Here is a 24932-nt window from a genome sequence, read left to right as displayed (position 1 = left end):
TCTTCAGTCCATCTATTGTGAATGTTCTTCTTGCAACTTTGGCAAAACAGCAACATACAGCATTTTTTTTCAGTCATTCTGCCCTGTCCATATCATACCTTGCAGTAATGGGGTTGCTCTGAGAGGCAGGGCTTGGTGAGTCATGTGACAAAGCCGAACCAGTAGATCCAGCTGAGCCTACAGAACCAGAGTTCCCCATTGAGGTCTTACTCCCACGATGCAGGACGTTGTTCCTCTGGTTAGCTGGTTTCACAGTCACAATTAGGTTGTGACTGTTGGCCACCATCATGTCTGTAACCTGAAATGACAGACAGAGGGTCTTAACACTGGAAGGAGAGAACATAATCTGATCAATAGTTTGATTATTGCCCAAAGAAGACAAAGTTAATCACATAAATTTGAAAAAGATTACACTTGGAAGACATAGTTTTCTTCTTGTTGCTCTTTTCTTCTCTTTTGATATAGTATTAAGTTTACTTCCCCTTTTTAATTTAGCTTTCCTGGCTGTATGGCATGTATTATTTTATACAGACCCATGTAAAATAAAAAGACAGACTTCAAGGCTCCAAGTGCCATAAGCAAATAGCCAAATAAAGTGTATTCACTGTTGAATGTACATGCATCCAAATCAGTAAAGCTACAATTTGACAAAAAAGACTATAAATGTGGTCTTAAATGTAGTTTGACCATGTAATGTTTATTTAAAGTTAAAATAATTATACTGATTTGTTGTGAGACAAGCCAAGACTTAAAAATTCTTTAGTCAGGTTAAACTGTGTATATGCTATGGATGATTTCTCAGTAGAATCAGCATAAGGTAGCCCTGCAAAGTCTTTTCATTATCACCTTTCCCAAGGAGGTTACATTTTCACTCCTGTCCCGTTGTGTGTTAGCAATTTTTTGGGGTTTTAAGATTAAACAAAAACAAGTAAACAGATTTTCACAAAACGGGGTTCAGTATTCGGTGTGGGTCAGAGAAGAATTTATTAAACTGTGGTGCCAAGTTATTTTTCATTGGAATGGATGGTGTTTTTCAATATTTTCACAATTTTCCCAGAGAATAATTGATGGATGTTGATGAAAAAAACAGGCACATATAGAGGACTCATTTCTACTACTGTGTGAAATTTGGCGCAGGTTGACAGAATTTAAGGGGACTAGTAGAGGTGTGCGCTCTGAGTAATTTTCTTAGAAATTATTAAATCTATCTCATAAGCAGCTTTGGAGACAGCAAACACAAACTGAAAAAAACATTATTGTGACAAGTTTTAGCTTTTGCTTTGGTTTGGGAATTCTCTTCTGCATTTACCTGATCCAAAGATTTCCCTGCTACATCGATGCCGTTCACCTCAAGGATCTCGTCATTAACTCCAAGCAGCCCTGTACTCTCTGCTAGCCCACCACGTACCAGACGAGATATGAACACTCCTGGAACCTACATGACAGAGAAACAGTTTCACATGTTTAATCTTCTACATCATTGTATCATATTCAATTTATCTTCAACTTGGTCAGCTTGCAAGGTGGAATTTTATCCTCAAAGTTAAGAAGGTTGAAATGAAGTAACTGATCTCACCTTCTCTACACCCTGTGGCGTCACTCTCACGCTCACCCCATCACGAATGTAGAAGCCTAGTGGTTTGTGGGTACCGTGCTTATGAAGTCGTACACGTCGGTGAGTCTCAGGTAAGATGTCCACATCAATGATGGAAGAGATCTGTCTGAAGTTCTGTGGGAGGCCAATCATAAGACCTGGTTTGTTCTTTGAGTGGGTGGAGCCTGAGCTTGTGGTGCGCAGCCCAGTTAAACCCAGCCCCTTTTTACGCCTCTGGAGGGAGTTGGTGGCAAATATGACAGGTTCATCCTCTAAAAAAGAGAAACATACAAGGACAAAGAGAACATTTCATTATTTGTATTTAGATGTGTCTGTGAATCAGTACTATGATTACTCTTCTCTACTCTAGTTTACTCTAGATAGTTCTGTAATCACTCATAATATCTTAGAATATGTCTATTTATCTGGGTTATTAAAAAATCTTCTTGCAGTATATTTTCACACTGAAATGGTGTTTATGAACCAGTTACTTAAAAAATGTACTCGTATTCACTCACACATCTAGCCTGAATTACTAAGTGTAATTCAAATATGGAGACCTTGTGTATGTTACTCTTGATTAGAGATTGCTTCCCATATTTTTACCTTTGCAGAGGGGGTTATGGTTTTTGACCCTGTCACTTGTCAATAGTCAACGGATTTCCACAAAACTTTGTGTAAGGATAGGACATGGACCAAGAACCCATTCAATATTGCGGCAGATCTGAACAGAGAGGCAGATCCAAGTTTTTTTAACATTGTTTTTTGTTTTACATTTTCACAGATTTCCCAGGGAATAAGGCATCCTCTGATATCCTCCTCTGGAACTGCGTTCACGCCTGGATCTCAGAGGACATTTAGGGTTAAAACATTGTCTTAATGACGTTATTTCGAGTTGAATTTAAATGCCAGGGCTTACTGACACTTGGATGACACCACAGGAGCAGTATGGAGGCATGTTATGTTTACTTCAATTGTATTGTATTTGGCTGCAACAGTGTTTATCCCTGAAACTCCAAAAGTGTTTTGTGGACTCAAACAGTTCACCCACCCCTCCATCAACATAGTGGTGAGTTTATTTTTGGGTGAACTATCCCTTTAAGCTGCTAAACTAAAGACACACTGAGAGTGGACCCTCTCTGAAATACCTATTTTATACAACTGATCAAAATTATGGTGATTAATTAGCCTCAAAACTTGCACACATTCACAAGGCTCACTTAAGTTTTGAAGCATTGGAGAAGAGGACACTGGTTGCCGTCTTCGCTCTTTTGATTGGTCACTTTCAACGCGTGCAATCTCTAGCCAGGATAACGGCCATGATCACAATGTTCCTACACATACTGCAGTTTTTATACATAAACAATCACATAATGGATCTCTGGAAAGTTTTTCATTTTGAATATCTGTTTTGAATCATGAAAAGTAACAAGTGGATTGTAGATATTTCCTAGTAAGATTTCCATTGCAGATGAAAAATCTAATTGTGGATATTTGGAATATAAAATACCTCATTTCATCTATCCTCGGAAGCATTTTGTTGTGAATATCTATGATAGACCTATGGATAGGAAGAATTGTGCATATATGAAATGTAATTTTTTAACAAGGAAGACATAATTTATAATAAATTTTGACTAGTTGTATCTTGCAATACAATCCCGACCAGTGAGAAAACAGTTTTTTCTGAGAGAAATGTTATTTGGTATTTAACCTGTGATTACAGAGAGGAGTGTGGTTTGTTTAAACATTAGCACATTACTGTAACCGACACCAATTGGACTGGAGTGTGAAACTGGAGATCATGCATGTAAGTGATCATACCAAACTATCATCAAAGGCCATCATCAGTATGTCAAGTGACCAATGAGGAGAGTGGAGACCTCAGCAAGTGTCCCCACCTTCAGAGTCAGTGTCGTGAGTAGTGAGTGTGCAGGGAGAGTCCGGCTCACGCTCATTACAGCCCCATTTTCATGGGATCACAGGCCGAAGTGTCCTTGGGCAAGATAATGAACCCCAAATTGCCCTTCATAGAAAAAAGTGCTGCCCATAGATTCACTGTATGAATTGTATGAACGTGTATGTGAAAGGGTGAATGGCAAAAAATAAAATAAAGATACTGTATAGCGCTTTGAGTGGTCGGCAAAGATTCGCAAAGCGCTATATAAAAACAGACCATTTAGAATTCCATGCGAAGCAGTATTGCTTTCACAGATACTGTTCTGTGCACTTCTATCACATGCATGCACATGGTTTAAAATAAGTGCAGTTTTTGGGACTAATTAATTGGAATAAAAAATGTATGTGAATTTGTGGGAACCTACAGTAGTCATTCAAAGAGAGGTCAGGAAGAGGTAAACACCAAATGAGTAATGACAAAGTGATAAACGGAAAAATGCATATTCACATACCAACAAGTTTATCTATATAATCCAATCAGGTTGAGCAGTATATGTGAATATTTTTCTTCATTTTTGTCTCTGTGGTCCAAAAATATTATTCTGTATCAGATTTAATATGTATACATTACTCTGACTGTATGTGCAGGGGAATTCATAAATCTTTGTTTTACAGCATTCACATCTCTATTTTTCTCTTTCTTTCTTTCAACATCTCTTTGTAGATAATTGGCAAACTTTTTGGAGGAAACCTGGTCTTGTTAGGAGAGACGGCGTTCATCCCACTTGGGATGGAGCAGCTCTCTTATCTAGGAATATTACTCAGTCTATAAAATGACAACCCAGAGTTGGGACCAGGAAGCAGAGCTGCAGTGCTACACACTTCTCTGCGCTCCCTCTGGATCAGTCACACAACCACAAACCCATAGAGATTGTGTCTGTCCACCGTCCCATTAAATTATTTAAATCAAACAATGACAGAGGGAGAATTCGACACAAAAATCTAATACAAATTATCACAACCTCTGCAACAACTCAAGAAACAAAGACTTTTAAATGTGGACTTTTAAATATAAGATCATTATCATCAAAGGCTATTTTAGTTAATGAACTAGTCTCAAATAAAAAAAAATATTTATTGTCCCTCACTGAGACCTGGCTGCATCCAGATGAATATGTCAGCCTAAATGAATCTACTCCCCCCAGTCATGTAAATTCACACGTTCCCCGAGACTTTGGTCGAGGAGGTGGAGTTGCTGCTATTTTTAACTCCAGTCTATCAATTAATCCTAAACCTAAACTAAGCTCCAACTCATTTGAAAGTCTTGTTCTTAGTCTTCCACACCCATCCAAGAAATTCCAACAGCCAATCATATTTGCTGTAGTTTACCGTGCCCCTGGGGCTTATTCTGAATTTTTAACAGAGTTTTTATCAAACCTAGTCCTAAAGACCGATAAAATTATTATTGTCGGTGACTTTAATATTCATGTTGACAATAATAATGATAGCCTTAGCGTAGCATTTATTTCAGTACTAGACTCAATTGGTTTCAGTCAGTGTGTACACCAACCTACTCATTGTTGTAACCACACACTTGACCTTGTAATATCATACAGTGTCAAAATTGAACATCTAATAGTACTTCCACGTAATCCGATTCTATCAGACCATAATTTAATAACCTTCGATTTCTAATTTTCAGAATATATGTGACTAATAAAAAACTCCTTTTCTAGATGTCTACCTCAGTGGTTCTCAACCTTTTTTCAGTGATGTACCCCCTGTGAAATATTTTTTCAGCCAAGTACCCCCTAACCAGCGCAAAGTATTTTTGGTTGAAAAAAAGATGTAATACACAGCGCTGTGCCATCAGTGTCTGATTTATTAAACACTAATATTTTTAAATAACAATTTTTAAAGGATTTTTGAATGGATGCTTATTTTAAATATATTTTAAAAAAATATCACGTACCCCCAGGGGTACTAGTACCCCCATTTGAGAACCACTGGTCTATAGTGCTGTAGGTAAAATTAAGGAAATAATTCCAATTACATTTAAACCCGTATTACCCGTTGATGTAACCAACGGATTCTTTAAAAACCCTAGCTCCACTGAGATTGAACATCTTGTCGATAGCTCTTTAAAGTCATTACGGTATAATTCCAACACACATGAATTAAAACAAGCATCAAGAAAACTAGAAAGGAAGTGGTGCTCCAACAACCGTGTTGAAAATCACCTAGCCTGGAAAAATAGTGTTAAAGGGGACATAGCATGCCCATTTTACCACAAGTTGATATGGTTCCTTGGGGTCTTAATGAAATGTCTGTAACATACTTTGGTCAAAATACCACAAGGATCATTTAAAACAGCACCCTTTTTACCCTGTATAAAACAGCCCTCCACAGAGTGACCTGTTTTGAGTGCCTGTTCCTTTAAATGCTAATGAGCCAGCTCCCCCCTCCCCCCTCCCCCTCATGATTTTAAACGATATAAATTATATATTTTATATGATATAAATGATCAAATATGCATCCCATACTTTGTATTCCCCTTCTGTTGTCCTGGAGTTTAAATTTTCCCAATCACATAATTAAATGTCCCCCTCTGCCCATCCACTACAAGCACACAAGCAGACAGACAGAGAGAGAAAGAGAGGGGGGGGCTATGAAGACCATCATTTACCCCCGAACCCCGACATTCAACGGGTACAACAACAAGCGGAGAAAGCAGAATCGCGGGCTGACCTTATATATACAGTCTATGGGGCTGACCAGCGTGGAGAAATGCACGTCCCGTGTGAACAGCCAGGCGGCTGCGCGCTTGAGAACGGCGCTGCGCTGCGCTGCGCTGCCTCGCAGCGGCGCTTCCGTGTCCGGTGTTAACCCGGCGTAACTACTGTAACCCGGCGTACAGTAGTGCTGAACACTGCGGAAGTCTTCCACACTGCTGGCTGTGTGGCGCTGACACAAATTCCAGCTCACGCATGGGAGAGCGAGCGGTCGCTCCCGAGCAACTGCTGCAGCCTCCCAGTCCCAACGATCCAGACAAATGCCACATGTGAGTGAATCACGGGCTGACCAGCGGAGAAATGCTCGTCCCATGTGAACAGCCAGGCGGCTGCGTGCTTGGGAACGGCGCTGCGCTGCCTCGCAGCCTCGCTGCCTCCGGTGTAAACCCGGCGTAATGAGTGTGGGGGGACGGGGGGGATGAGGTGGGGGGTGGGCCAAGACCATGTAGGGAGACTTCCAGTACCTTGTTACGACACAAAACCCAGGAAGCGCAATCTAGTCGCTCAAGCATGACGTTTCTGACTTAGAGGAACCATAACAAAACGCGCGAGTGTTTTTGTCCCCGAGTTTTTGGGTTGGTAGACATGCCAGATACCCACATTAACCTGTAGAAGCACTAACAAAGTGGAATTTGCATGCTATGTCCCCTTTAAAGCATATAAGAATGCCCTCCACAAAGCAAGAGCTGCCTACTACTCCACATATGTACCACAGTCATTTAAACTAGCTGTAATCAAACCCCTTCCACCAGAGGTTTTAGCCAACTACAGACCGATATCTAACCTCCCCTTCCTGTCTAAAATCCTTGAAAAGGTTGTATCCAATCAGCTGTGTGAGTTTCTCCAGGAAAGTAATGTATATGAAGACTTTCAGTCGGGGTTTAGAGCCAATCACAGCACGGAGACAGCCTTTGCAAAAGTCACTAATGACCTTCTAATAGCTTCAGATCAGGAATTTGTGTCTGTCCTCGTTCTGTTAGATCTTAGTACAGTTAATTAGCATTAAAGGAACCGCCCTGAACTGGTTTAAATCCTATTTTTCCGATCGATTCCAATCCTTGCAAATTAATGATGAGTCTGAACAGTGTAATCAATTAACTAAACTCCAAGCATGTCTCAAGGACATAAAAACCTGGATGACCCGCAATTTTCTCTTATAAAACTCATAAAACAGAGGTTCTAATACTTGGCCCTAATCACCTTAGAGATACATTATCTAATGATATAGCTGCACTAGACGACATTGCCCTTGCCTCCAATGAAACAGTCAGGAACTAGGGAGTGATCTTCGATCCCGATTTGTTCTCACTTAAAACAAATTTCTAGGACCGCCTTCTTTCACCAGTGTAACATCTCAAAAACCGGACATGTCCTTTCTCAAAAAGATGCAGAAAAACTAGTCCACGCCTTTGTTACATCCAGACTTGATTACTGTAATTCCTTATTATCAGGCTCCAGCAGTAAGTCGTTAAAGACTCTGCAGCTTGTCCAAAATGCTGCAGCACGTGTCCTGACAAGAACAAAGAAAAGAGACCACATTTCTCCTGTATTAGCTTTGCTACACTGGCTCCTGGTTAAATCTACAATAGAATTAAAAATTCTCCTCCTCACCTTCAAGGCCCTTAATAATATGGCACCATTATACCTCAAAGAGCTGATAGTACCTTATCAACCCACTAGAGCACTGCGCTCCCAGAATTCAGGCTTACTTCTCGTCCCTAAAGTGTCTAAAAGTAGAGTAGGAGCCAGAGCTTTCAGCTATCAAGCTCCTCTCCTGTGGAATCATCTCCCTCTTTCAGTTCGGGAGGCAGACACCATCTGTACGTTTAAGAGTAGGCTTAAAACCTTCCTTTACGATAAAGCTTATAGTTAGAGCCGGTCCAGGCTTGTCTTAGACCCGCTCTTAGTTATGCTGCTATAGGTCTAGAATGTCGGGGGACACATGACACACGGAGCTTCTCTTTCCAGCTTCTCCTTCCTCTTCTCAATCGTTATCACATCAAAGTAATTCATATCCCATCAATACATGTTACTGACTTGACTTCTTCCCCGGAGTCCCTTTGCCTTATCGTCCGCAGATCCAGGGCCGCAGCTGTGGCCACATCGTGGATTATGATGGTGGATCGCGAATCAGAGATCGTGATCGTAATGGTGGATCCTGTATGGCGGATTCTGTATCTAGCTGGCTGATCGTGATAATAATGGCGGATCCTGTATCGTGTTGGCATCTGATAATGGTGGTGGACCACGATCGAGGTCGCAGCTGATGATGGATCCTAATGGCGGCAGTGGACAATGACTGTGGACTATAGTGGCATCCGATCTTGATGGTGGATCATGATCGTGGTGGCTGCTGACCATGGACTATGATTACAACAGGACTGCTTGATATACAATATTTCTCCTCAGATACTCGACCATTACTGACAATAATCCATCAATTCATTGACCTTCCATTATGCTACAAAGTGTTTATTCTAATCAATGCTGCAAATACCCTTATCTTTCTGATGTTCTCCATTACACTTGACATCTATTGCACTTCTGTCCATCCTGGGAGAGGGATCCCTCACATGTGGCTCTCTCTGAGGTTTTGAAAAGGTTTTTTTTTTGTAGTTTTTCCTTACTCTTGTTGAGGGTTAAGGGCAGAGGATGTCACACCTTGTTAAAGCCCTATGAGACAAATTGAGATTTGTGAATATGGGCTATACAAATAAAATTAGATTGATTTATTCAATTTGTCTATTAAATTAGCTTAAATCCTTTTTTCATATTTCACACCACAGGTACATGCAGTATAAAACATGCTTTATTTCAAGAAAAAATATTTCTCAAGCTATAAGGGTTTTGTGGTCTGGGTTGCAGCAATGGCGGCACTAACTTTACCACACTCTTTGTACTGCAGTTTATGGTAGTGTTATAAATGGAGTAAGAGGTTTCCAAAATTAGTCCACTCCTTTGTTACATCTAGACTAGATTATTGTAACTCCTTATTATCAGGCTCCATGTGTCCCGACAAGAACCAGGAAAAGAGATCACATTTCTCCTGTATTAGCTTCACTGGCTTCCTCCTAAATTTAGAATGGAATTAAAATTATCCTACTTACCTATAAAGCTTTATGATATGGCAGCTCATAATACCATATCACCCCCATAAAGCACTGCACTCCTAGAATTCAGGCTTACTTTTCATCAGGTCTCCAAAAGTAGAGTAGGAGCCAGAGCCTTCAGCTATCAAGCTCCTCTTCTGTGGAATAATCTCCCAGTTTCAGTTTGGGAGGCAGATATCCTCTGTACGTTTAAGAGTAGGCCTTAAAACCCATTTTGATAAAGCTTATAGTAAGAACTGGTTCTGCTATGTCTTGGACAAGCTCTAAATTATCCCACTATAGGCTTAAAATGACACATGACACATGGAGCTTTTCTTTCCTCACATGGAGCTTTTCTTTCCTCTTTTCCATCACATTATTAACACTTCTTCTTTGTACTTTATCTTTTGCAAAGGTTAAAGATGTTGGTTTAGATACATTTTCGGCTAATTGCTCAGCACTAATGTCAGTAATACCCATCGACTTGCCAGCCTTTGTAAACTATCTAAATAAATTCTGCCCATGCCAGTTGATGGAAAACACTTTCTGTGATGTCACTGATCAGGATGTGACCAGAACTGCAGGGTACATGGCTTAAGCTCATGAACAGAACAGAAGCCGGCTGCAAATAGATGATGATCATGACATCACACATTCAAATATCGTAGTGGGTTTTTATTTAGTTGGACAAGTGAAGGGGGCTTCTCTGCTGGAGACAAACACACATCACACAACAGTCTTTCAGTAAAACATGCTGTTTCACTCCCTGCATGTGCATGTGTGTGTGGGTGTACATTAGCTCACCCTGAGAAGCAGTATCGACCAATGCAAAGAAAATAACACACTAATGCACACACATCAGATACATACATAAAGTCTCCATTTGGAGAGTGTGTTTCCAGAGACCAGAGACCTCACCGAAAAGGGCTGGACTAAACCCTGAAGGTACAGACACTGCTAAGCACCCTCAAACCTCACACATGTGCACACATGCACACAGTAAATTGATAAAAGAATATTTCCTTTTCCCTGTCCCTCAATTGAGTGTTACACTCAAACTCTGAGCAACATTATGTTGCTGCTCCTAAATGGCTGGCCTTATCTTGGAATGTTTAGAATGGCATCGTCTGAAACAAATGTCCCATCCATGAACTCCCATTTTAGACAAGCTCTTACTTTTTCTCTGGTCCAAAACATGTGTGCAAAAGGTTAATTGAATATAATGATTTAAAGGGCCCATATTTTACACCATTCTGGGATTTAATTTGAGGTATTGGTCCCCCCAAGATGGTATATCAGTGGTTTAAAGTCGAAAAAACTGCTGCAATGTGTATTTCCATGTCCTCTCTGCTGCCTCTCTCTGGAGCTGCAGACAGGACAGGGTATTTTCGCCTGCCTCTTGAGCCCCTCCTCTGATTGGCTGACTGCACTTTGAGTGACACACGATCAGGCCTATCAACGGTCTCATTCTGGCGCATTTACGATGGTAAACACAGCTGAAAGACACGTTATGTTTGGATACGATACTTCTATGCTATAGAAGACCAGCCACATATTTACAGTCGGTTACAACAGGATGTTTCTGAACGGTAAGTTACACCGTCCTCTGTTTGTTCGAGTTTTAGCAGGACAGTCGGCCAATGTAGGAGTAACGTACTGAGTTACAGTACAGAGTTTCACAACAGAGTTTCAGTACAGAGTAACGTCTACGTTACTCCATACTGGTACTGGCTGGGTGGGGCTGAGAGACGAGTGCGATCCCGAATGCCATCATACGGAGAGGAAGTACAAAATGAGACGCTTTGATAACATATTTCTTAGAATGGACTGAGTGACAAAGTCCGCGAAGTAACTGTTTTCATACTTTGAGGATCCCTACTGACCCCCTTCAAGTAATTACGGATAGTATAAGCCCAGAAAATGTATTTTACACAATATGGGCCCTTTAAGTACCCTGTGTGTTGGGGTAGTAGGGAGAAGGGTATTGTTTATTGTGTTACATAATTCAGCAACAGATGTTGGCTGTGCATTCTCAATGCAACTTAATTCATATTGTGACATGGTTGTGTTTCAGATGATGGAGAAATTAGTGTTCTTTTGTAAATGTTTCCACACAACTGATCATTGCCATCCTTTATTTGCAATCTTGTCCACACACAGCCCCAGTTACAGATTCTCCATTATTTGAGCTGTCTTCTGTTAAACTATAGACTTGGATGTTCAGTTGGTATTCAAATTGTAAATTTCATAAGTTAAGATCATTACAGCCAGTATCAGTCCAGGTGTTGAATTTAAATCTGATCATAAAATATCTCAGATACAGGAGTAGCCATCTTGCAGCAGTGATCATCGAGTGGAGCTGCGGGATCACGCATGCTCAACCAATGCGAGTCAGTCTCAGCCAATTATACCATTTCACCATGTTTTTATAGGATCAACTGACTAATTAAGAGGGAACTTACAAGAAAAAATAACCTTTGAAAATACATCAGTACAATAAAAATGATGGGAACTATCTTTGGAAACAATTTATTTGACTTTTACTTTATTGCTGTAATGTCTTCTATGTATACGGTCTATGATTTAAAACATGGCAATCAAAAAGTCCAAAATCTTGTACTAGTTGATGTCAAAAACAATGTGCATTTATACAAGGTCAATAGTTAGTTCTGTTAGGTTATTATAATAATTTTTTTCTCAATCTAGTTACCATGCTTTCCAGAATATACAGTGCATCCTAAAAGTTTTCAGACCCTTTAAAGTTTTCCACATTTTGTTATGTTTCAGACTCATCTTAAAGTGCATTCAATTCATTCTCTTCTCATCAATGTTCACAAAATACTCCCCAATGACAAAGCAAAAACTAGTTTTTGGAGTGTTTTGTAAATCTATTAAAAATAAAAGAGTGAAATATCCTTTTTACATTAGTATTCAGACACTTTGTTATAACTCTTGCAACTGAGCTCTGGTGCCCCCTACTTCTATCAATGGTCCTTGAGATGCTTCTACAACTTGATTGGAGTCCACTTGTGTCTAATTGAATTCAATGGACATAATTAGGAAAGGCACTGACCTGTCTATATAAGGTCTCACAGTTGATGGTATATGTGAGAGTGAAAGCCAAGCCATGAGGTCAAGAAAATTGTCTGTAGATCTGCGAGACAGGATTGTAATACAAGAACATTTCTCCAGCATTGAAAGTGCCCAAGAGCATGGCGGCCTCCATCATTCTCAAATGGAAAAGATTTTGAACCACCAACAATCTTCCTAAATCTGGCCGCCCAGCCAAACTGACTAATCGGGGACGAAGGGCTTTGGTCAGACAGGTAACCAAGAACCCAATGGTCACTATGAATGAGAGTTACGTTGTGAAGATGGGAGAACCTTACAGAAGGACAACCATCAGTGCAGCCCTCCACCAATCAGGCCTTTATGGTAGAGGGGCCAGACAGATGCCATGCGTTACTAAAAGGCACATGACAGCCCACTGGGAGTTTGCCAAAAAGCACCTTAACAACTGTCAGACGACAAGAAGCAAAATCCTCTGGTCTGATGAAACGAAGATTGAACTCTTTGGCTACAATTTCCAACTGCGCGGAACTGCAATCGCAGAAATAGAGTCATTTCTGGCAAGTGGCACCAAACACAAAGACAGAAACGGCGATGCTAAGCTACACTTTTCTTCTCTTGTGGGCGTCTGAAGGTCGGTGGTCAGTGGTTCAATCCCTAGCTCCTCCATTCTGCATTTCTTGGAGAAGATACTGAACCCCAAATTACTCCTCGCCTTTGCCGACAGCGTATGAAAGTTGTGTATGTGTGTTTAAAAATGGGGGAATGTGGCTTACTGCAAAGCCCTTGTAAAGGTGACCAATGAGACTGAAAAAATGCTATGAAAATAAAGTCCATTCACTATCTTACCTTTCTTGGTTATAATAATACGGAGCAGTGGATTGGCTGACGAGACAGCTTTCTGGAAGTTATCATCGTTGTTGATTGGAAGGAGGTCTCCATGGATGTCAGCATATCCCAGGAGCACATCAACACCAGGTATATGATGGATGGTCTGGAGGAGGCGGTAGAACTCCTGGAAGTCACCTTGGCCAATTTTCTTTAGTGCGAAGCGACGGTATTCTGCCTCAAACTGCAGAAAGTGAACAACACATTCATTAAGTGTTAGTTTTCCTCAGATATTTCTCAGACAAACTGGATTGATATTATTATTTTCACTTTAATTTCTTTTTGACATTTTAAGTGTGTCTGGCTGCTGTCACCACTAACATCAAAGGGGTTAGGGGTTAGGGTAGGGTTAATTTGGGGTTAACATTTTGTGCCTTTAACAAAAGTATTCTCACATGAATACAATCATATCATCAAGAACAACATATGCTTTTCAAATCATTTTTTTCAGTTCTCCATTCTTGCTCAGCATCATGTTTTAGTTCAGGTGAAGGCTGTGGCATTATGCCCATTGAGGAATTATAATAATAATTTGCATTACATGAGTCAAGTGCGTTTTACTAATGTTGACATAAATCATTCCCCAAAATGTCAAACACCCCATCTTGTCCTTCCCCAATCGTATTTTTCTTACATTTTGGTTATGAGGTTCTTTTCTTATTTCTTCTGTGCTGTGTAACAGGGGCTAATAAGTATTTTTTGCTAAGCCAGTAGCTGGCAGGCCAGACTATAATCAAAGACTAAATCAATAAATTAATCATGAATTTTTGAAATAATTAAACAAATAAATATAAACTGCTATCTCAATCACAGTCATCAAATTGTGTTGTGCTCTCAGCCCTCTAAACAGCATCATTTACACCATATTTTTTGCCTAAATGTCAACTGTTATCCTCCTGCCTGGAGCCGCGTTTACATTCACGTGCGCACACACCTCACAAGCTCAAACCTCTATGCTCTCGCCCAAGGGGCACGTGACGGCATCAGCGATACTCATAAGTAACTGCAGCGATGCTACCGGAACTAGCAATGCTCCCACACACACCACGCACACCCTTGGGAGAGAGCTTGTGTGCAGTGTGTGATTTGAACGTGTGAACGCTGAGGAGGATATCAGAGGACATTTAGCCTAAAAACATAATGTAAATGACGCGGTTTCCAGTCGAATTTGAATGTCGGGGCTTACGGATGGTTGGATGACACCACAGGAGGCATGTTATGTTTTGTTTCTGTTGTTTTTTTACGTTTGAAGATGTGGTCGCCAGTTACTTCAATTATATTGCATTTGGCATTTGGCATTTTGCAACACTATTTACCCCTGAAACTCCAAAAGTGTTTTGTGGACTCAAAGACTTCACTCCTCGATCGGCAAAGTGGTGAGTTGATAATGAGTGAATTTTCATTTTTCGGTGAACTATCCCTTTAACATATGGAGACACAGTGGGGATGATGCTGTTTACAGGTTGGAAATTTACCATTTAGAGACAAATTGGAGTTCAACGGCCTCAAAACAGCGCATATGATTGTAGAATTCAGGAAGAGCCAACCCCAACCTATCCCCATCACCCTGTATAGCTCCCCAGTTGACACTGGAATTTTTATGTTTTGAAATTTTGAGTAAAGCACCCGTTTTAACAACATTGAAGTATTAAACAGTTATTATAAACGTTAACCTGGCCTGCAGCACACGTTAACGTTAGCCCTTGAGTCCGAGTGAATGTTTGTACCAAATGTGTTCACGCCGTTCCAGAGCCATTACCTTTGCAAGGAAAAAAATGTGCTTTGTGAGGTCACAGTGACCTTGACCTTTGACCACCAAAACAACCACCGGCCACTGGCTATCGCTGGCGCAGAGGCATAGAAATTACACTGCATCCTGATTTGTTTGTTTGTTTAGAGCTACGTTAAATAGGCCTTGTAATGTAATCTCTCTTACAAAGAATTATTATGGTGAAATTTGTTACCAACTGAATGAGCAGAAGCATAGTAAGCCAAACATAATAAATGATGATGACCCTGGGTGAATGTGAATGCTAATGCTTATGATGATGGGGTAAATATGCTTTATTGATCCCAAACTGGGAAATTCCTGTGTTATAGCAGCAAAGTATCAGAGAGACACCACACTATACAAAATATAAAAATGTAAAAAAATTATACATAAAATATAATGAATAAGCAAGAATTACTGCACTGTGGCTGTATACCTTGGCCAATCAGTGCAGTTTCTGTGTACATATTTCTCCATACTTTTTTTCCAGATTCATATAAGGCCACTGTGACCTCTGACCCCCTTATCTTTGAGTCCAAGTGACAAGAGGTAAAAAGTTGAAGAAATTTCCTCAAGCAGTCTTGCGATATCACATTATGTCTATTCTACTACATTATTCCTGTCTAAAATCCTAGAAAAAGTTGTAGCCAATCAGCTGTGTGAGTTTCTCCAGGAAAATAATATATATGAAGACTTTCAGTCAGGGTTTAGAGCCAATCACAGCACAGAGACAGCCTTGGCAAAAGTCACTAATGATCTTCTAATAGCTTCAGATCAGGGGTTTGTGTCTGTCCTCGTTCTGTTAGATCTTAGTGCAGCATTTGACACAATTGACCATAATATTTTATTACAGAGACTAGAACAGTTAATTAGCATTAAAGGAACCGCCCTAAAATGGTTTAAATCCTATTTTTCAGACCGCTCCCAATTCGTGCAAATTAATGATGAGTCATCTGTGCGCACCAAAGTTAACCATGGTGTTCCACAAGGCTCTGTGCTCGGCCCAATTTTATTCTCATTATATATGCTTCCACTTGGAAACATTATCAGGACACACTCGGTAAATTTCCACTGCTATGCGGATGACACCCAGTTATACTTGTCAATAAAACCTGAACAAAGTAATCAAATAACTAAACTCCAAGCATGTCTCAAGGACATAAAAACCTGGATGACCCGCAATTTTCTCTTATTAAACTCAGATAAAACAGAGGTTCTAATACTTGGCCCTAAACACCTTAGAGATGCATTATCTAACGATATAGCTGCGCTAGACGACATTGCCCTTGCTTCCAATGAAACAGTCAGGAACTTGGGAGTGATCTTCGATCCTGATTTATCCTTTAATTCTCACTTAAAACAAATTTCTAGGACAGCCTTTTTTCACTTGCATAATATCTCCAAAATCAGACATGTCCTTTCTCAAAAGGATGCAGAAAAACTAATCCACGCCTTTGTTACATCCAGACTGGATTATTGTAATTCCTTATTATCAGGCTCCAGCAGTAAGTCGTTAAAGACTCTGCAGCTTGTCCAAAATGCCGCAGCACGTGTCCTGACAAGAACAAAGAAAAGAGACCACATTTCTCCTGTATTAGCTTCGCTACACTGGCTTCCGGTTAAATCTAGAATAGAATTTAAAATTCTCCTCCTCACCTTCAAGGCCCTTAACAATATGGCACCATTATATCTTAAAGAGCTGTTAGTACCTTATCAACCCACTAGAGCACTGCGCTCCCAGAATTCAGGCTTACTTGTCGTCCCTAAAGTCTCTAAAAGTAGAGTAGGAGCCAGAGCTTTCAGCTATCAAGCTCCTCTCCTGTGGAATCATCTCCCACTTTCAGTTCGGGAGGCAGACACCATCTGTACGTTTAAGAGTAGGCTTAAAACCTTCCTTTTTGATAAAGCTTATAGTTAGAGCTGGTCCAGGCTTGTCCTAGACCTGCTCTTAGTTAGGCTGCTATAGGTTTAGAAGGTCGGGGGACACATGACACACGGAGCTTCTCTTTCCAGCTTCTCCTTCCTCTTCTCAATCTTTATCACATCAAAGTAATTCATATCCCATCAATACATGTTACTGACTTGACTTCTTCCCCGGAGTCCCTTTGCCTTATCGTCCGCAGATCCAGGGCCGCGGCTGTGGCCACATCATGGATTAGGATCTGTGGATCACGTATCAGAGGTCGTAATGGTGGATCCAGTATGGCGGATTCTGTATCGTGCTGGCTGATCGTGATAATAAAGGCAGATCCTTTATCGTGTTGGCATCAGATACTGGTAGTGGACCACGACCGAGGTGGCAGCTGATGATGGATCCTAATGGCGGCAGTGGACAATAACTGTGGACTATAGTGGCATCCGATCTTGATGGTGGATCATGATCTTGCTGGCTGCTGACCATGGACTATGATTGCAGCAGGACTGCTCGATACATAGTATTTCTCCTCAGACACTTGACCATTAATGACATTAATCCACCAATTCACTGACCTTCAGTTATACTTCAAAATGTTTACCCTAATCAATGCTGCTAAAACCTTTATCTTGATGTTCTCCTTTACACTTGACATCCATTGCACTTCTGTCCGTCCTGGGAGAGGGATCCCTCACATGTGGCTCTCTCTGAGGTTTCTACGTTCTTTTTTCCCTGTTAAAAGGGTTTTTAAGTAGTTTTTCCTTACTCTTGTTGAGGGTTAAGGGCAGAGGATGTCACACCATGTTAAAGCCCTATGAGACAAATTGTGATTTGTGAATATGGGCTATACAAATAAAATTTGATTGATTGATTGATTGACATTAAAGAGGCCCAAAAAAAATCTGCTGAATCATGCTCATAGTGCTCTTCACATCAGTTTACCACAAGTGAGTTCTGTAGGTCTATAGTCAAATATTACTTTCCACAATCAAAAACAAACTTATGATTAGGGCTGTGCCATATGTTATACCATCCACGATAATACCGGTATAAATTTTCTAAAAAAGTGTCATATCGCGATATTAATGATATAGCTACTCAATGACGTATGACGCATTTACGTTCCTTAGCGCACAACAACGTCGCAAGCCCAAACATGTATGAGAACACAGCAGTGTGTCTGCCTCCGATGACGATTTCCGTAAAAAGGAGCTACTTCAATAGTGTGGAAGTGGTTTGGCTAGAAGAGGTCAGACCTCCAACAAAGTACAATACATTGCAAAATATACAAGAAAACTGTTACTGTTAATGGTGGAAACCCAATGAACTTGTTTCACTGCTTGAACCGAAAACACACCGTCGAGTACAACCAGGCTATAAAGGCACGCAAGGAGGAGACGCTAGCAGCTGGTGATGTGCAGCCCAGAAGTAAACAAACGACCAAACCTGGTTGTGCTCCATATGACAGGAAGAGCAAACGGTGGATGGAAAGTACTGATGTGGTTACATATCCTTGCCTGTGATGTATGAAGAATACCGCGACAAACTAGCAGCTACACTATCGTCGGTGGAGTTTTTTTCCAAAACCATGGACCTGCGGTAAACCCGAAGCACGGAACCATACATCAGCCTGACCGTGCAATACATCGACAATGACTGGAAAACGTTGTTCAGTATTGTTTTTTCTTTATCGTCATACATATCAATATCACAAATTTCCTTGAAATATCGTGATACAATTTTGAGGCTATATCGCCCACCCCTCCTTATGATCTGAATAATAAAATGTTTGACTGAAAATGTTCAATGTTATTGTTGCTACACTTAAAGAGTCCAAAGTTCTAAAAATAAAACAGTCTACACTCTCTTGAGGTGTAGAGGGTGAACAAGACAGAAGAGAGCACAGTCCCCTGCAGTTCACGAGTGCTACTGACCACAATCTCAGAGATGTAGTCCCTCAGCTTGACATACTGTGGTCTCCCTGTGAGGTAGTCAGTAATCGGGGTTACCAGTTGTGTGTCCACCCTCATCTCTGTTAGCTTTTCTCTCAGTAAGAGGGGCTGGATGGTTTTGAAGGCGTTGGAAAAACTAACAAAAGAACATAATCCTTGCAGTACTGCCCCCTTTATCTAGGTCAGTCATTCCCAAAGTGTGGGCCGCAGCCCCCTGGTGGGCCGTGAAGCCACTGCAGGTGGGCCGTGAGAGGTCATCAAACATTGCATAAATAAAAAAATTTCAGATTTGAAAGTAAGCATTAAATTACCACGAAATATTTATGATTGATTTTAACGACTAAAATCATCACAGGTAGGGAAACAAAGCCATGAGATTCAAATTCCATTCTTATTTTATCTGACCTATATAACAGGTGTCATTGTTTTTGATGACCGTCACATTAACACCTGAACGCATCATGCATCATTAGTGGGGAATCATAGGTGAGGGAAAACTTTGAGATGTGCTGGGTCGAGCAAGATGGAGCAGTGGCTGTTAGGGAGAAAGAGGCAAGTTGTTAATGAAGAAGGGGAATCAGAAAATCAAACTGAATCATTCAAATCAAAAAAGAGGACTCGCAGAAAGTACCTGTCGCTGGGATTTAAGAGTGCTGGCTCAGAGGACAACCCGAAGCCTGTGTGTGTGCTATGCTCTGAGATGCTAGCTAACGAGGCCCTGAAACCATGCAAACTGCGCCGCCATTTACAAACTAAACATGGACAATATTGATCCAAGCCGCGAGAATTTTTTGAAAATAAGCTGAGAGAGTATCTGAGCCAAACGAAATCAATCGAATCCACATGTGTCACTCGGAGTGAAAATGCCAAGGCAGTGGAGGTGTCATACCGCGTAGCTAAGATGATAGTGAAAACTGGGAAGCCACACACCATTGGGGAAGATTTAATCCTGCCTGCCGCCAAAGAGATGGTTGGAGTGGTGATTGGTGAGAAAGCAGCTAAACAACTGAACGTGATTTCCCTGTCGGATAACACAGTGAGGCACCGCATTGATGAAATGGCTGAAGATGTGTTGAAGCAGCTTGTGAGCAGAATACGAGCAAGCTACTTTTATGCTCTCCAGCTCGACGAGTCGACCGACATTGCAAGCTTGTCAAACTTGCTTGCTTTTGTTAGATATGAATATGATGGAGAAATACATGAAGTTTTGCAAACCTTTACCCTCACACACTAAAGCAGGGACCATTTGTGAGACTCTGAATACATTCATGGTTTCCCATGATATAGACTGGACAAATTGTGTGGGGCTCAGCACCGACGGACACAGGCCATGGTGGGAAAACTAACAGGAGTTGTGAAAAGGGTCAAAGACGTGGCTCCGCTTGTTACTGCGGTCCACTGCTGTATCCACAGAGAGGCACTGGCCACAAAAACGATGTCTGCGGATTTAAAGACCGTCTTGGATGAGAACAGTAAATTTCATCAAAAGTCGACCTCTGCAGTCGCCTGTTTGCCATATTATGCACGGAGATGGGGAGCGACCACAGGCAGCTTCTCCTGCACAATGAAGTGCGGTGGCTGTCGCGGGGTAAGGTGCTCACTCGACTTTTTGAACTGCGTGACGAGGTCCGGACATTTCTTGTGGACTCCCGGTTTGAACTGTCAGATCGATTCTGTGACTTCGATTGGCTGTGTAAGTTGGCGTACTTAGCCGACATTTTCAGCTCCTTAAATGGCCTCAATCTATCCCTCCAAGGAAAAGCCTTTACCATGTTTCATGTCCATGGAAAGATAGAGGCTACGATAAGGAACCTCGAGCTATGGGACAGAAGAGTGGTCCAGAAAAACTACGAGTCCTTACTACGACAACCTGTGTGAGTTTCTCAACAAAGAGGAGAGGCAGATCCCGACCTCCGTGGCAGGTGTCATCAAGGAGCACCTGCGGACCCTGAAGACGCAGCTCCGGAGATATTTCCCTGCACTCAGCGAGCAGAATAGCTGTATCCAGAACCCATTTGCCTCCCATAACGAGGATGTTATCACAGGCCTCAGTTCCAGGGAGCAGGAAAGACTTTATCTTAAGATTTATCTTGTGATACTGCTTTGAAGCTGATCTTTTCACAAACGCACCTGAAACATTTCTGGATGCATGTGTACTCGGAATATACTGATCTGTCTACGAAGGCGTTGATGTTTCTCATGCCTTTTGCCACAACTTATCTGTGTGACACTGGATTTTCAGCACTTGTGGCTTTAAAGACAAAGTACAGGAACAGACTGGATGTTGGGCCTGATCTCCGACTGAAGTTGACTTCCATTCAGCCGGACATCAAAACTTTGACAGCCGCTATGCGGCATCATCACCCCTCTCATTAGGTGAGTTACAGGTGGAAAAAGGTTTGAGCGATGTGTGATTCAATATGCAGTATATCAGACTGGAGGAAATCAATTGTTTATTGAGAGTGAGTGGTTATTTTCCGTGGGGCCTTAAACGCCTCAAGTATATTTGGTTACGCCGTAGATGTGTTTTTCTTCTTCCTGCTATTATTTTTGTGAAAGGTAATGTGTAAGTGCTCTGTTACACAAACAGCAATAATATATGTTTAACAATCCACTATTTGCACTTAATGTTTTACATTTGTTGCTTTGCAAATTGTTACGCTAATGTGGATGGATTATTACGGACATTTTTTTACTTTTGAGACAGCGCTTTGTTTGTCCTGTTATTGGATTTGCACTGCATATGCCCATGTTCATATACAATTATTCTGGCTTTGAAATAAATAATATGTATGGAAATAATTGATTCTAGTATTGTGTGTTGTGATATTGTGATTAAAGGTGTGGCTGGGCCGCACAAATTTGTCAGTTTTCAAATTGGGCCGCGGCTTTCTTCAGTTTGGGAATGGCTGGTCTTGGTGATGGTAAGCCGTGTGTAGCAGAAAGAGGATGTTTGCTTCCACACCTACTTTCTCCTGGTAGGCAAACGGCAGTGTGTCGAGTGCTAGGCGGACCTGGAGTTACACGCCGCTCCAAGGTCTTCATTAGGGCAGCACGATATTAGGAAAACTTGCGATATGCGATAACATTGTTTAATATTGCGATGACAATATGACTTGTGATAAATAAACTTAAACAGTCCTTGGCTACGGACTGTGAGACCACAGACAGCCCCCCAGCCGGGAGAAGGCACACAGCCCGGCCACAGAGCCACCAAGTATCGCAGTTTTTGCCATCTTTTACGATACGTCTATCGCGAACATTGATATCATGAGGACGATAGCTGTTTGATATATTGTGCAGCCTTAGTCTTCATTATGTGTAATTTTAGAACAACTGGTCTGAAGTCATGCAGACACACCCCTTCTTTGGGAGTGGGATAATGCACAATGTCTTCCATAATGCCAGGACCCACCCCAGTCCCAAACTCAGATTGAAAACATGTTGAAGGGGCTCCCCCAGTTCAGCAGCACAGGCCTTGAGCATTCTTGGACACACCTCATCTGGGCCATCTGCCTTGCTGGGACGGAGCCTTCTCAGCTGTCCTCATAATCATATTAACTTCAAATTGAGCATAGCATAAGTTCAGGTAGGCCACAAAGTCAAACTCAGCACACCTGACAGCTACAGCAGCTTATCTAAAAGCCAGCCCATATCAGTTAATGGCTCAGCTGATTCCCTTTCATGCATTCATTGGAAAAGCTCAAACAAGGCGCCTTATTTAAGCAGCTTCAACCTGCCCACCCATGCTGCTTCCTCTGCAATCTATTTTGCAACCCACCTCCACCCCAGCTCCTCCCTTTTCACACTGTGTTTAATTTATTCAGTGTCATTTCTGTTGTCACTGATGCCCGCTCTGTTCTGTTTCCTTTGGGGGTCTTGCTGCCGCTCTCCCTACCTTAAGCATTCCATGTAGGCACGGTTAATGGCAAAAATGTTTCCAGACAAAGAATTTGTTTGCAGTTTGAGGGTGAACATGTATATAAACTGAGTTTATACATACGCTTTACCCTTCTGGTGGGAATGGAAATCATGCTACTTAGAACCCTCTATCCGCACGATGAACAATTGCAATGGATCAAGGTATCTAATCGATTAGGTCCTGCCCCATCTCGTGGCTACAAAGTCTGTGGTTGTTGTCAACACTAGATGCACACTCAAGACAAAATAAAGCAAAGCATTCTCAGCAATGCTGTATATGAAGAGGGGATGACAAAATAAAGGTATACAACTCTAAACAATTTAAAGTCTGCATAAATTGGACTAAATAAGATGGAAGAAACCTGAACCAGCTGATCCCCTATGTGTACATTTTCACATTTGGTGCCTATTTTTTATTGCGAAGATGTCATTACATTTTCTGAAATTAACTGTTGCATTAAAACAGGGGTGGGAAACATCCGGCCTCCGGGTCCTATGCGGGTTGCAAGATTGTTTGATCCGGCCCGTGAGGCAATTCATGAATACAAAACCTCACCGCCAAAAATACACATGCACTTGCGACCAAAAATCTGTGAAGTGCGACAATATTTGTTTTAGATTATAACAGCACACAAACTGTACTGTAAAGCGCTTTGAGTGGTCATCAAGACGATAAAAGTGCATATAAATACAGATGATTTACCATTTACACACAAACAAACACACACACACACACACTGAAAGCTTGGTGATGATGTATGCATGTGTGTGAGAGAGACAGAGGGAGAGAGACGAATTATAATATTACACAATATAATTTCTCTTATTTGTCTACTTCTGGATACCGTCATAACTGCACACACACACACACACACACACCCCTCTCACTCACACACACACACACACACACACACACACACACACACACACACACACACACACACACACACACACACACACACTGTTAAATAATAAAGCCAGGACCTCAGAATGAAAGCATAAAAACGTGGAATGCATGATTTTATGTTCTAACGCAGTCTTCCTGCTGACGATATTCATCAAGTTTTCTCTGAAAAAACTTGAGTGGCTTATTAATGTGACTGGGGTGTAATGCTTTTGTAAGTCTTTTCTTAATTTGTTGTGTCTCATACTGTCAGCTGCCAGAGTTTTCAGACATAAAATACACACTGGTCGCTCCTCATCTCCTACCGGATTCACTGTGAACCGAAGAGCAAGATAGGATTCGTCATACTTTCTTTTCAACTTGATTTTTGAACACTGTGTCTTGTTTGTCTCGGAAGCATCGCTTGTTTTCCTTTTCGTCCCTGTCAAATCTGTCCATTTCATACACGTCGCTGACCAAACACTATAGCTACGGTGAAAGCACAATTTGTTTACTGTTCCGCACTAAAAAAAGATTCCGACGTTAAACATTAGTTCCGTCACAACATGAGTTCCGCATCAGATTTCAGAAAATGCAAAAAAAATACACACCATCGGAAAATTTCAAGCCATATGCATAACACAGCCAAAATTATAAAAAAAGAAAACTTAAATGGCCAAAAATATCTATTTATCCTAAGGGCTATTTATTCAAGAGCAATTTTACAAAACAGAGCCAGAGAGTCGATTTTATATATTGTTTTGGTTGTGTGGGGCTTATTTTACATAATATATATATATAGGATATTTAAATACTTTTTTTTATTCTAATTCAAATGTCAGACTGAATATTCTTAAGAGTTAAGTTCATTGCTCTTTGAAAGCGTGAACTTGCACGATTATGCTATTACATTATCAGTATATCAGTGGTATAAAATGGTTTAAAAATGATGACAATAGTATAATTTGTCACAATATATTCTGGGACAATATATGTTGTCCAAAAGAATTATGACAGGCCTACCTTAATAGTTTTAATAATGCACCAAGTGAGGTTTCCTTGCACAGTTAGTCATATCCAAGTAAAATGGTATGGTACTATACTGAATTGATATCGAATCGAAAACCTTGTGCATCGGAAATGAATTGATTTGGGAAAT

General features: G+C 41.0%; 1 protein-coding gene across 1 annotated transcript in view; it reads right to left on the bottom strand.

The window, feature by feature from the left end:
- pard6a (par-6 family cell polarity regulator alpha) overlaps positions 1–24932 on the bottom strand; it is a 30717-nt gene that overhangs the window by 1404 nt on the left and 4381 nt on the right. Inside the window, exons 2-5 of the mRNA XM_034587346.1 lie at positions 13293–13515; positions 1577–1866; positions 1310–1435; positions 99–298 (exon numbers count right to left, since the gene is read on the bottom strand). Of these exons, the coding sequence (XP_034443237.1) occupies positions 99–298; positions 1310–1435; positions 1577–1866; positions 13293–13515 (839 nt within the window). The remainder of the gene's footprint in view (positions 1–98; positions 299–1309; positions 1436–1576; positions 1867–13292; positions 13516–24932) is intronic.

This window comes from Hippoglossus hippoglossus, chromosome 6, assembly GCF_009819705.1.
Source record: "Hippoglossus hippoglossus isolate fHipHip1 chromosome 6, fHipHip1.pri, whole genome shotgun sequence".
In the NCBI taxonomy this organism is placed as follows: Eukaryota; Metazoa; Chordata; class Actinopteri; order Pleuronectiformes; family Pleuronectidae; genus Hippoglossus; species Hippoglossus hippoglossus.
Note: the sequence above shows the minus strand (reverse complement) of the source record. Positions and strands in the feature narration are given on the sequence as shown.